Here is a 14,319-nt window from a genome sequence, read left to right as displayed (position 1 = left end):
AATTACTTGTTATTTTTTACTGAGAATTTAAGAGGCCACTTGATAGGATGGCTTGCACAGAGTCTGGCGTCGTAGGTAATTGAATTGAGGATGAGAAGATTTTTAATATCTCTTTGAGAAGGCGCCTGGTTATAATTTGAAAGGAAAATGTATTTTGCATCGAGCAACGTAAACCTTGGTTGCTTTATTCAGGCAACGAAATATCGCGTCGCTAAATATAGTTGCCCCATTCAATTCTCATGCTCGTTCTATTCCAAAATCGTTCTCAAAGATGCTAGGTTCCTTTCCAACTCCCTCGAGTCTTTTGTAATAATTCTCCATTACACCTACCTGCGGTGCGGTCCAAATTCAATCGTCATGTTTTTACATACATCAACACTTTTTTTTAATACGTAACGTTAGGTGCTCTAGGACGTCTATTGACAATAGGTAGAAAACCATATACATGTAGGTGTACAAATCAAGTTGATCAATTTGAATTCAATTATAGTAATGACCTTAAATAGTTTGCAGGCACGAGATGACACAATTCAAGTCCGATAAAATTTCATTGACGCAGTGTTATTGCATTTAACCGCGCGAAATTGAGGAGGGGGGGCATTTGGGCCTAAAAAGATACATAGAGTGGAAAAACAATTCTACCAAAAAGTTTTCCTTTTTTTTTTTTATATATTATCTAATACTTCCAAATATTTATGATATTTTGGTTAAATTTCTATATGAATGATCGAAATTGAAACAAATTTAATAATTATTAATTGTTACTTTTATGTGCAATATGATTTCTGCGAAATTGAATGTATAATTATTGTTGGCTTGAAAGAGAGATATGAGGACGTTTGATATTTATCGCATCACCAGTTTTTGAAGTTAATGGACTTTTTAGTTTAGTCCATCTTAGAGCGATAAGTATCGAGATAACAGGATGTGGTGTTATTGAAGCACTGAGAGCAGCTTTAATGCTGTCCTGGGACATTGTTACAAGGGAAAGTGCGCGATCATTATTGCTAATTTTTTAAAACGACTCCGAAATACTCTGGAGTCAAACAGGGCAATTTTAAATATTTGATGCAAATATTTTTACGCAGATTTTAACGCTATATGTTAATAAAGGTTATTATTCTTGTAAATTTGTGGATTTTGTTGTTTGTATTGTATAATTTCGCTATAGAATTTAATTATTGACAGAGCTTGCTTGATTAACCATTTTCTTTTATTTTAATAAAAAATACCATTTTTTAACAATGAAACAGATCTTTCAGTTTATGGAAATTATTTATATAGTATATATAATATATCATTCGTTTATATCAATCAATCTTAAAATAAATAATATATATAAGTCAGGAAGTAATTTATATTTTTTAACATAAATTGTTCTAAATTCCATTTAAATCTTAATACTAAACAAGCGATTTCTTAGCTGCTTATTTTACGATTCTTTAACGCGTAGCAACACATGTTGGCAATGTGTAAATTCGCTTCTTTAAACTAAAAAGGTGCTTATTTTCTAAAGCATTCTGAAAGTTAATTTTTTATGTATGAAGGAGACAAATTTGTTCTTTTTTCTCTGGAATAAAATACAAGGTAAAAAAAAATATTTACAGTCAATTGCATCCGATGTATTTTTATTGAGCATCTCATTCTTTTCTTCTCATTTCCTCTTACAGAACATTTTTTAACTTATTTCATTCCAATGACTATTTTTAATATTCGCTTAATCATTTCGTTAGGCTTACTAACCTATATTTTTAAATATACCAACTCCGCTGAGCTAACAAAACATCGGAACGATGGTTGTATTTCAAACTGCAAATTTATATAATTTTGAATATTCAATGTATATCGAAAGTTACTAATTTACCCAATTTTATTAATTTTGATGAAGAAATGCTTGCTAATTGATTTGATATAACAGAAAATAGGAATTAAATAAATTTGTAAGCTAATACAAGTTATGAATTACCTTTTTCAAGAGTAAGAAAAATATAAAGTATCTTACCATAATTTATATTTTATTATTTTTGGATGTTTGTTGTAGCGGAAGCTTTGTCGTATTTGTTAAGTGAAGAAAGAAAAGTAATAAATCGTATTTGTAGTAAACGAAGCCTCTTATGTTTATTTTTTAAGAATTTTCCTATATAAAAAACATATTGAAAAAGTTAATTTATTAATGCTATATCAAAGAGAAATTGATTAGAGTTTCATTTTTAAGTATATAAAATTACTAAAGAAAAAGTAAACAAGGTTTAATTTTAGAGAAATAATATTTAATCTTTGTTAGATGAGGCAATGTTTTAGGCATTCTTCATTTAAACATAGTAGTAGTTGTTTGATTTTCTTCTTTGAAATGATGTGATTATGCATTTCATTATTATATAAGAATTAATTATATATACTTTTCTCTCTCTCTCTCTCTCTCAAATTTCATTCAAGAAAAACCTTACTTCGCTGTCACTTCCTTCACCCGGAACCTTATATTTTTCTCCATCACTGTAATAAACCGTGTCTGTTCATGTGACGTTTTTTTCATCACTCGCTGAAATGCTCTGAATTTTTCCTCGGACATGAACAAAGTTTGCCTGATTAAATATAACGTTAATAGTTCATTACAGGATTAAGACTAACGGTCGTATTATCGAAATAAAGCAAGGCGACCGAACCTAATAATAACTAATAAAATGCTTGTTGTTTTTTTAATGCAGAGAATTTAATAGACCACTTGGTAAGATGAGTTGTACAGAGTCTGGCGTTGTGGATAATTGAATTGAGGATGAGAAGATTTTTAATATCTCTTTGAGAAGGCGCCTAGTTATAATTTGAAAGGAAAATGTATTTTGCATCGAGCAACGTAAACCTTGGTAGCTTTATTCAGGCAACGAAATATCGCGTCGCTAAATATAGCTATACTCTATTCAATTCTCATGCTCGCTCCATTCCAAAATCGTTCTCAAAGATGCTTGGTTTTCTTTCCAACTCCCTCGAGTCTTTTGTAATAATTCCCCATTACACCTACCATAGACGTAGTAAAATGTTCAATCGACGTGTTTTTATATAACACAAGATTTTTTTTACGTAATGTCATAGACTAAAGGGTATTCATTGATGATTGTTAGAAAAATATACTCATATGTACATGTATAAGGTTAATTGGTTTGGATACAATTATAATAATGACCTTACATTGTTTGCAGTCACGGAATGCCACAATTCAAGCTCGATAAAATCTAATTGACGCAGCGCTATTGCGTTTGACCACACGACATTTGCAGCGACAAAGAAATATATTTCCTGTTTGAAAATGATGATGCCGGCAATGCTCGCCTATGCCGTAAAAGTTTCCTCGAATCCCGCTTAAAAAAGAATCAAGGGAATCCTATCAGGAAACGTTTCGTGATTAAAGGAGACCAATTTAATGGTCAAGCTGTTACATAAATCTCATAAAAAACCGAGCAAAATAAATATTCTCATCTCCGGAAATGAGAGAATAATCGAGCGTAGCTGAATATATAAATATCGCGTGCGACAAGAGCATTAATCGTTATACTTCACGCGAGAAGAAAAGACTTACGTTGAAAAATATTACGCGTGGTGTACAGCAACTGTGTTAAAATGTTCAAGTTCCTCCTCGTTGGATTGTGCTTGGTTTGGTCCTTGGTAAATATTACTCTATGTAGTCGTGCTGGATGTGTCACAGCTACTCGAATATGGCGCTCTAAATTAATAGTCATGCGAACTCTTATTCATTTCTTCGAAGGCTGATGCTTCGATAAAACTAGGAGGTTATCCTGAAAGGATGGAGTCAATCGTTACCTCTTGCAGGGAAAAGTCTGAAATAACTGAAGGTCGGTTGCTAAAATTAAATCAATCAATTAATCGATTTAGATTTTTCCTTACAAAATCAATGATAACTTTTAGCTGAACTAGAGAAACTACCAGATGATCCAACATACGTAGATGAGAATAAATACGACACCTTCCATTATTGTGTCATGCGTGAGGAAAAGTTGGTGAGAGAAAATGACAGTTTCATGATAATTTACAGACCACTCAGTCGAATTCTTTTTAAATCTCTAGATGAATGAAGATACTGGATTTAACAAAGAGGAGATAAAGCATTTCGTTGAAAACATGGATGTTCCACAAAATCTTAACAAAGAGCATTTAATGAAAGTTGTAATGGACTGTGTTGACGGTAGTAGATATTGAGTTTAATTAAAATTAAAAAGACATCATTTAATAAAATTAATTCTTTTCTATATCAAATTTTAGCGGGACAAGGAAAAGATCTACCAAATGAGAAACTGGCCGGGAATATGTTGCGTTGTATAACGAACACAAAGGAATTTTAAACGATCCTGCACAACTATATAGAAGAATCGGAATTTTTATGTTTGAATTAGTACTATACCATAGAAAGTAGTTGATAGTGATTAATTCATTCTTAAGAATAAATGTGATTATCGCAAACAACGTACGGTATATGTGTGTTTATATATATATATATATAAATATAAAATATAAATAAAAAAGCTGCAGTGTGTAAAAACGTTCGATCGAGCATAAAGGGGCCAGTTGTGCCATTTGGCCTGGCTGCTACTGCCATGAGTCGCATTAGGGAAATGAAGTGGTCTTTTTCTGTCGGGCTAGAAAAAGCGGGCAAGACAGGAAAAAAAAGGAGAGGAGAGGAGAGGAAAAGAGAGAGAGAGAGAGAGAGAGAGAGAGTAGCCCGACGTAACGTTCCATTTCGCGAAACTTTCATTCCGTTTCGTGCCGGCTGCGTTGGTGTTCAGTGTGAAAAGAGACGTGAGAACGGGTGAGTAGGAGAGGCCAAAAGGGGTGGAAGGGGCTGGTCGAGCGTGGGCGGTAAAGTCTCATTTCGGTGTAAATTCCATCGAGTTTTATTGCCGAGGACGAGCGCGACCCAGCGCGCAACCTTCCAAAATCTCGTTTGGCTAAGCATATTTTTATGCTAACGCTGCTGCGACGAGAAAAGCTTGACCTCTCCCAGACAGAAATTACCTACCAGTCACCTTTATCTATACTGCATATCATCCCTACCATTGAGCCTTTTTCTCGATCGTTAACACTCTACTCATTCTTGACTCGCCAATTATAAGCTTTGTCAATCCCTTAGCTCGATAGTAGCCTATATACGGATTTCAGGCAAATTCGCATGGTTACTGCGATATCTACCAAACTGATTATGCCCTCCATTTGCTTTTACGACTGAAGAGGATTGTGCGAGCCGTAGCTCTCGGAACGCTCTACTCCTCTCCTCAGCAGCGAGCTGATAAAGATTTCGCTGATTTCATGCCAGCATTTTATGTTTCAGAAAAGCCTCGTTTCACGAATAGTTACGGTGTGAAAGAAAAGCATCGAAAATTGCATTGGTTCAGATTGACGAACGGTCGTAAAAATCTAGACTATTTTATTAGCGAGTCATAATATTTTTAGTTACAGCACTCTTTTAAGGCCCGGTAAAATTAATTTTATTGTAAGAGTCCTGTCAAGGAGCTGGGAAGATTTTTCAGTAATCTTTTTAACAGTGGATTGTTACGAATCAAACAATCCGATAGTTCTGTACCTAAAGCACAGCTCTGGCTCGAATTGTTTTGCGGGACTGAAAACAAGGAGAGAGGTGTTAGTATGAAGAGATTTTTCGGTATATTTTACGAATTTAATATTATTCTTACCACACGACAGCAAGCCCTTCTTCAATGGATCTGCAATTCGAGATGGCAAAATGGTATCGATGACCTCTTCAACAGGCTCTAACTGCAATCCTCCCTCTGAATCCAACTTTATTGGTTTGATGAAAGCATAAATAAATTATATTAAGAAAATAACAATTTATTATACGACAGGTAGTTTACTCACCGCTCCTAATTCCTTCAAGATACACTCGACCAAGCATCCAATACTTTGTTCCTCTTTCTCGTTGCTGAAAAAGTCTAAAAAGTTGGATTTTGGTCGACACTTATTCACAGCCTCCAGTATAGATAATAGATTTTGAGCACATGCTACAGTCTGAAAGTGTCAGTGGTCTAAAAACAAGTATTATAGACTCGTGTAGGAAACAATAATAATATTCGTATACGTACGAGGAACAACGAGAGGCAAAGGATGACAAGTTTGGCCATTTTCATGAGAAATCTGTACAAGAACTCAACAAAAAATATCGAGTTGTCTTTTCGCGCTACTTGCTACGTCTCTACTGCAGTAAATAGCTAATGGAGTGCAACGCTTTATAGTTACTTCAGTTTGTCAAGCGTAATATATGATGCTAGAAAGAATTATTTTATCAAATTTACCCAAGGCTCAACAAGATAAGGATGCGACAGTCTTGAAAGAACATTACAAATGATCCAATTGTTTTTCTTGCTCCTTTCAGTTACGTCAGGTTAGTTTCGTTAGACAAATCGTTATGCTATCTACAATAAACTGGACTGCTGTGTAACATATATATAACACATAAAATTTGCAGGTTTCTGTAGCATTCCCTTCTGAAATTTAACCCTGGCACCGATAAACTTATCTAACCACATTTCTTTCAGGACTGTATACATAGTGAATGTAGAGTAGCACGCTAGGCATGCCGTTATAGGAGAAAATAGCCCAGTTTCTTTGTCTCCCTTCTGGCGAGCATTAATCAAAGCGAATGCGTAAGAGTAGGAGACAATTTTATTTTCAGATGCGTGAAACGCGACGTAAAAATTAAAGAGCATCGTGGTAGATAAGATTTTTTTCACGGAAAGTCTATGTAAATTATGTCGCATACAATAACTCATACCGAACGTGCTTTGAAGAGGAATCATTTTTAATATGTGCACTTGAATTATCGTGTAGCTTGATGTCATCGGAATTGTGAGGAAAAAACAATCGCGATAGTATAGCAGCTACGCGTTTCGATTCTTAAAATATCATATACATTGGAACGCACAAAAAGCATAGGTTAGTTTTATTTGTCGAAGATTTGGATCTCTTTATTAGAACCTCTGCTAAGCCGAAAGAGTCCTTATCGTCTGCTGATCCCACCGTACAAATACACTCGACTACTCCGCAGTCGACCTTTAACTCTCATTCTCTATCTATTCTTGGAGAACTCTGAGAAAAAACGAAAAAACTCATGATCTATAACTAGACTTTGCCATGGGGTCTTTTACGTGGAGACTTTCCTTTTTACCTCTCTATACTACTAGCTCCGCACACGCACACATACCTATATACACACAAATAATGTTTTCTCTCGTAGAACAATGAGTAATTATATGGATAGGTATATATATTATATTCATCTAAATAGCAGAACTGTTCTTGAATTTATATCCCATATAACTAAAAGCTCCTTAAAATTGGTAGTACTTGGAATAATGGGTAGATTATGATCTCGTGTAAATCCGATTTGTCCAGACTCCGGTATTATGTGGTGCTAATTGCTCTGTGCTTTTAAATTAGGAATGTACAGGAGGGATATATATATATATATATATATAGAGAGAGAGAGAGAGAGAGAGATTCTTCAAATTGGATCAAGTTAACCAGCTGTATATACTTCACATCGTTTCTTATATACTCATCCAATGCTCTTATTCTCCCAATTTTCTTCTTCGTTACTAAAACTAAATATATCAACAATAAAGTCGATCACTCTTGATTCCATCTCGAAGCATCTTTTTTTTTCATTTACAGTAGAGCATCGATCACTCGCAATAATGTATTCCATGCAGTACCGTCGCTTGATTTACTTATCGGGATGAAGAAAAAAGTAGAGAAAAGATATTGAGAGAAAAATGCATAAATTTGCAACCCGATGCATTCGCCAAACACTGAATATTCAAAGAAGAGATAATATTTTATCGTTCGCGATAAAATTCGAGCATCGATCACCCCGGTCGATAGTGCGGGAAAGCCCTGTGGAAAATTTCCAAGATCAGAGGGAGAGTCGGGCAGAGGTGGAAATATATTTCCCGTGAGGGAAAAGGGAGTTAGTGTAATTAAGCGTCCGAAACGGAATGAATTCTTTCGCCCGGAACAATTACATTCGCGCGAGTGACCGCTACGCGTTTCCAACCTCTGCAAAGACGCGAGTACATCAAGCGTCAATGATTTCACAAGAGCCACGTTTTTGTACAATCACAATTGATATGTGTAATCTCGTTAACAACAGACAATCCGCTCGTTATTCTTCGTAACTGGGAGAGCCTTTCAAGCAAAATAGAATTTTATACGATAAACCGAGCAAACATCGACGAAAAATTCTCTTTTGACTCTGATATCTGTAATTCAAGCAATTCTCTCGTTATTCGAAGTAAATTGAATCGACCAGGAGTACCCCCTCCCCCTCTCCCTCTTTTCCTCCATCTGACCATTTTATCTGAGAAATTGAAATATAAAGTTTGACATGAAATGATGGGTCGTGGAGAAGAGATCGAGTATAGAGGAAATGTTGCTGGCGGAGCAATCACGGTAATGGTAGCAATTGAAGTATATAGGCAAGGATAGTATAGCAGCGGGGCGCTATATAGAGTAGAATAGGAGAAAACGTGCGTGGTATGTATGAGTTTCGAAGGAGATAAAAGGCATCTGTTTATTGGCAAGAATGCGTTGCCTCTGGTAGCACGGTACGGTCATTGATACATCCAAGTTCAATCACGAGACGGCCAATTACGGCCACTGTCCGCATTCGCTCGACAAACTCTGCGTTACTTACGCTCTCAAAGGCCACGAATTTCTGTGGAAGAGAATTGGTCCAACTGCTCCTTCGCTCTTCAGATTTCGAGCTACCGCTGCACGCCACTCCACACATTCGCGGTCTCGCTTTCTCCCACTCGACCCTTCCTTCCTTCCATTGTACGGAGAATCATGACGGCGACATCGGTGACAAAGGCTAAATTGATCTCCGGATGACAAGGGTGTTCATCCCACAGCACTAAATTCCATCCCCATTCATACCTGTGCGAAATGTAGTCTTAGCCAAACCGACAAATTCTCTCTTCCACCCTTATCCTCTACCCTCCCCCCTCCCACTCCCCCAACCCCTCTTCCCATCTCTCACTACTGTGCACTTATACCCCCCCCCCTCCCTCCTCCTTCAACTCCCCCTCCCCCTTCCATCTCTCTCCCTCTATCAGCGTTACAACCTAAACTTCTCTGTTGGCCTATTTTATCCCCTCGTCTCTCCCTCCCACTTCCACTTTTTCTTCCACTTCTACTTCGTTTGCAGTTTTTTTTCCCTCTACACCCTCCATTCTCGCAATTTGTTCGCGGGAGTTCGCAGAAAACTTTTTAGTAGCCACTTCGCGGGGATTAAGAAGATACAAAGTTTCCATTTAAATATTCAGTTGGCCGTTCCCGGAAGTGCCAGGTCACGCGTGAGTTTCCGCCCTCTTTCTACCGTTGAAACGCGAAGATCCCTAATCAATTGCTGGAAACATCGACGCTTAATGAATAATAAATGGTTCTTATTGAGGACGGGGAGAGAGACAGTATTATCTATATGCATTTAAGCATGCAGCAGCGACGATTAATTGATCGGAGTTCGACTGGGACAGCTAGGGTAGAAAACGTCCAGCCACAGACGACGATATCTATTGTGAGACGTGTTCGCTAACGCTGTATAGCGATTACATACTTGATTTGAATTCCCTTCGGAGACTGGAGGATCCCGCGCGAAGTAGCAGAACTATATCCCAAGTTGTCTGACAATTTGAATATATCCAACTAATCGACTAACTGTCAAAACGCTCGTCCATGGAGAATACACTCTGCCTCCTCTCAATTCCTCTTTGCAAAACCTCTCGACTGAACTGCACTCAGCAGTTGCCAAGCCTCGAATATGCTGTTCTACTCTTCGATTTCGGATAATCGTGCTTCTAAGTGACACAAAATTCACACACCCTCCCCCCCCCCCCTCTACTACGCTATATTGTTGTATTTTATCAACTTGAAAAAACCCACAGTTATATCTTTTATCATATTTTTGCATTTAATAAAAAATTCTACGAAGCACAGAGAGAGAGCATCTCCCATACATACATATATTCATGATGATATTAGACTTCTGGCAGAAGGAGTGTGGTGAGTATCGGGGAGAAAGGGGAAGAAAGTATACGTGGGTGGCAAAACTCGCACATAGTCTCGCAGGAGTCTTGCCGTCGTAAACTGCATTAACGAGTGTGCTACTTCGTTATTGCTAGAATGGGTCGAATTATGTTGGGGGCAGGGGAGGATGTGTACAAAAATGTCGAGCATCCCCGGAATTGCACTTTCGCGCCTCGGGCAGCAGAAACGGGGTGAGCAATAAAAATATTGTTTATTGCCGAATAAAACCTGGATAAAACGGAAAGCAAGCAAGCGATCCTGCGGGAGAGGTTTTTATTGGACCCAACTAGCTCCTATTGTCCTTGGATTATACCTACACCCCTCATCTGAATACGGAATATCAAATGTCGCACCGCGTAATTGGATCTTCTACCGATGAGATGATAGAACCTTATAGAGTGTATATACATTCTTCGGAATAAATTGTCGCTTCCCATTTAAGAATTAAAATTCGAGATATTTGTTGGGAGAAGCTTTCAACTCTAATAATTGCCTCAATATTTTCTTACTCCCGCGGCGGTACATGCAGCGAATTCCTGAGAAGGAAAAAGGACAAGCTTCCATGTGAGGTTAACGTAAAAATGTTGTCCTGCTTTCGGAATGATCGATAAACCAGACCGATATTTTAATTACTCTTCTCCTCTCGTTGTTCGTGCCAAAAGAAACCATGCCACGAACGGTGAATTGATATTATCCAAAGTTTTTTTCCGCAATCATATTGTTTGAGCACGTGGAAGTAGAAGTTGTATGAAAAACGTTCCGGTTTTCTGCTGATTCAGTCAGCATAGTCGGCTCGCTCCATGATATCCCAGATGTCCATGCATTTGCATTAAAATGTTCCCATCGCAACCACCCCCAAGGCTTCTTTCAATGGTCTTGTAGGATTTTCATACGTGCCAGCATAACGTAAAGATTCGGTCAGAGAGAGATTTTTCAAAAAGCTTCCTAACGTCCTACAAGCGTTAAACGGACACTTCAAATCCCACGTCTGTCGGAAGATTCATTTTTCCCCTGAAAATATGTCATTATTGCAGAGATTTCCTATTTTCAGTGTGTTCTCGCGTCTTTGTGCTTTGCGACCAAATTGCTGTAGCGAATATGACGTTTAAGGAGCAAAATAGCCTCTGCACAAAGAATAATGTATGACTTGTGCAGAAGAAAGAGCAAGCGCGATTTTTCTCGTTAGCAAATCGAGAGAGCAAACTCTGAAATGCTAGTATAGTCGCGTTGATTACGAGTTTCCGACTCCAACAGACTGGATATTTTTTGCTTCGTCCAGCTCGTTGAGGAGCGAGCTCTTTTCTGCAAAGGCAAAACAACGAAAAATTGATTCTCTCCTTGATGAATGCAGAAACTTATACGTGTAGGATCGCTTGGGGCGCAAGAAAGTGATTTATTTTTAGTATAGCTATATATATATATATATATATGGTATATCGATAGTATTAAGCTACGAGGTAAAAAGAGATCTGACTTTGGCGAAGATTGGAGATGACCTCTTGACGTTCGCGCGGTGGATAAAAGGCACGTAAGATAGGTGATCCATCAGGAGGAGACACCGTAACACCCTGTACCTCAGCAACAAATCATAGGCTTCCACAACCCCGACCACCTCTAGCTGAAAGGGCCTGGAAGACAGGACAATAACCTCGAGTTCCCCTCGTGACCAGCATTTTCGATTCGTCGCATAATTCATTTTTTTTTTCTATCGTGCCACCTCTTACCAGCCGGCAACCCGCTGTTTTTTTTGATTCGCGACTATCGATCAATTCGGAATTCGACAATGACGAATAATCTCGCAGGATTCTCGCGACTCGCGTGTCCTGTCGGAGAGCTAACTGGACCGATCGATCCTGTGCTCTGTGTGTGTGCCTGCCTGCCATGCAGCCTGCAGGTGCGTACTCCTCCTTCTTTCTTTTTCCCCTTAACAGCCTCCGTAAACGGATTTTCCACTTACAGTCAGACAGACTTTAAATTTCCAACATATACATATGAAATACTACTTTATTTATACTGTTCGATTAATAGTAACGAATGAAACAGCTTTCTCAGCTTATTCCTTATTTCGTTACATCTTTAATTTACGGATATGTAATAGTCGAAGACATTCAGAAAATTCGATCAATTAGAAGGAAGAATTTCTCGTCCTTTGCCTTTCAAGGTACAAAGGGATGTAATTTCTAATTAATATATATGGATATTATAGAGAGCATCGTGTAAAGAGAGATTCGAAAATACGAAAGAGCTGCAGGTTGGGGCGATGGTATTGTTGATTTTCAAGAGACTCATCGATCGGCACAGAGTCACCAAGGACTTGTAATCGAGATGCCGACAATAACTTTGAAAAAGAGCGCGCGAACCTGGCGTTATTGAGACTTTATGGCACCTTGAAGGGAGTTCTATTGCTACGGAGGATCCTCGACTAGGATAAGAAAGCGAGAGAATGAAAGAGAGTGGGAGAGAGAGAGAGAGAGGGCTTTCAAAAAGCCAACTAAAGTCGCGTCAGAATTTAAGGGACATAGCATCCCGTAAGTTTCACAGTACCGCTGGTTACTAGGTGTGCTAACGGTTATTTACACGAGATTCGCACCACCAGGCTAAGTTCAAACGAGCTTTATCAACCTGTCGGACGTCGTGGATTAATAAACACTCGTGGGAGCAAATTGCGTTTCAAAAACAACTGCAAGAACCTGAAAACTCACCTAATTTTTTGACAAACTGTGTTGTAAAAAACGAGCGATGTATTTATTGATCAGTCAAAGCTAAAACATTTACACCAATTCGTGTAGAAAAATAACTGGAAAATAATTCTGTTATTCTGTGGGGTCTCTCTGAATTAATGATTTATGAATAAAAATTATTCTATCATATACTCATACGGTAGATTTCTCTTAAATTCTTAATTCTTTGACTATATTAAATATACCATATAAAAGTATATATAATGCACGCAATAATGTGTGAATTGGATAAACTGCAGCTTATATTATAGAAATGAACGCGTAGAAAATGAAGCAGGAATGATGATGCTTCGCGTGTCTCTTTGATTGTTCCTCAACTATGCTTGCACACTAAACCATCCCTGTCGTCAACGGGTTTACGAGATGCCTGCTCGCTTGTGTTCCTTGAATTAGTTTCGATGGGGCCATTGTACGTTGGAAGGATGTATCGCTGCATGGAAACTTTCCTTTGTACCAAGTTTCGCTAAAATTTAATTTCCCAAGTCTAATTATCCTATGAAACCTCGACGTAAGAATACGACCCTCGATCAGGACGATCTTTAATTGACATTAGTTGGAGCAGGAGGAAAGATATATGCTTGCAAGTTCTCTGCTTTTTATTCGTAAGCCTCGCGCGCTGCATAGCCCACTCCCTTTACCCGCTTTTCCAGCTGCCTATATTATTAAGCTTGGGAATTAAATTACTGAAATTACACCCCAGGGCTGTGAGTGCCAGGTGGAAAATCTGCGAGGTGGGCCATCGCCCGACGAGATTAAGATTCCCTTACCTTACATTATCCTACGTAAACCCTCGGGACCTTTCCTCCGTCCTTATCCCGATATTAGCCTGCTAGATGCGAGATTATAGCTAAACTTCCTCTTGCACGCTTTCTTTCCCTGTACTAAAAAGGAATGAAAAAAATTAAACATCTTTCAAAGAGATTTCCTTTGGAAGCTTGAGCCTGTTACATATACAGTATACCTTGGTATAAGGATAAGTCCGGATAACGTCTGCACAAAGTCACAAACGCTTCATATTCTCTCCTCGATATAGACAAATTTATCTCCGTGCGAAATTTCCTCTCGCTATATACCTTGTCAAAGGCATGTAAATAAATTCACTTTTGATTTTCTCTGATAATTATTCTTCTCTCGGCCCCCTACACGATAAATCATTACCAGTTATTGCATGCATATAACGATAAAACAAATATCTTCGGAGAGTACCGTATCTATTTTTCAAAAGCCAATAGGGGAAAAAACTCTCGTTTACAAGTGTATATATAGTATAACGTATGCGAGTGGTGGAGTGAAAGTGGTAGGAGCTGAATACGTATAAAAGAGAGATCCAGCGGATGTTTGTAGTTTACATTATCGAACGAGAAGAAGGGATGGGGGAGAAGGAGGAAGAAAGGAGTTGGGTTATGTTGGCAAAGTGTGTGTGTGTGTGTGTGTAGGGAGAAGCGGGATATATGCTCGAGGGGCTGGAAGGGAG

The 14,319-nt window shown here is 38.2% G+C and overlaps 2 protein-coding genes across 3 annotated transcripts; one reads left to right on the top strand and one right to left on the bottom strand.

Annotated features, from left to right (window-relative positions):
* The first annotated feature begins 3,497 nt into the window (after window positions 1-3,497).
* On the top strand, window positions 3,498-4,473 carry LOC136785750 (hyaluronan-mediated motility receptor-like). Of its 2 annotated transcripts, none has more exons than XM_066747002.1 (5): window positions 3,498-3,657; window positions 3,758-3,845; window positions 3,919-4,010; window positions 4,078-4,195; window positions 4,273-4,473. In XM_066747002.1, the coding sequence occupies exons 1-5, from the start codon at window positions 3,613-3,615 to the stop codon at window positions 4,350-4,352; spliced, it is 423 nt and encodes a 140-aa protein (XP_066603099.1). In that variant the 5' UTR covers window positions 3,498-3,612; the 3' UTR covers window positions 4,353-4,473. The 2 variants fall into 2 exon arrangements, with proteins under 2 accessions (XP_066603099.1, XP_066603098.1); XM_066747001.1 differs by having other exon boundaries at window positions 3,549-3,657; window positions 3,728-3,845.
* Window positions 4,474-5,414: 941 nt separating this feature from the next.
* LOC136785751 (uncharacterized) lies at window positions 5,415-6,243 on the bottom strand. The gene is made up of 4 exons (XM_066747003.1): window positions 6,105-6,243; window positions 5,881-6,030; window positions 5,697-5,802; window positions 5,415-5,623 (listed from the first exon to the last, which is right to left on the bottom strand). Exons 1-4 carry the CDS (start codon window positions 6,147-6,149, stop codon window positions 5,493-5,495), a joined length of 432 nt encoding a protein of 143 aa, XP_066603100.1. The 5' UTR covers window positions 6,150-6,243; the 3' UTR covers window positions 5,415-5,492.
* Window positions 6,244-14,319: the final 8,076 nt, after the last annotated feature.

The sequence above is a fragment of the Prorops nasuta genome, unplaced genomic scaffold (genome assembly GCF_024137725.1).
Source record: "Prorops nasuta isolate Cenicafe-Biocafe unplaced genomic scaffold, Cenicafe_Pnas_1.2 PNAS00003, whole genome shotgun sequence".
Lineage (NCBI taxonomy): Eukaryota > Metazoa > Arthropoda > Insecta > Hymenoptera > Bethylidae > Prorops > Prorops nasuta.
Note: the sequence above shows the minus strand (reverse complement) of the source record. Positions and strands in the feature narration are given on the sequence as shown.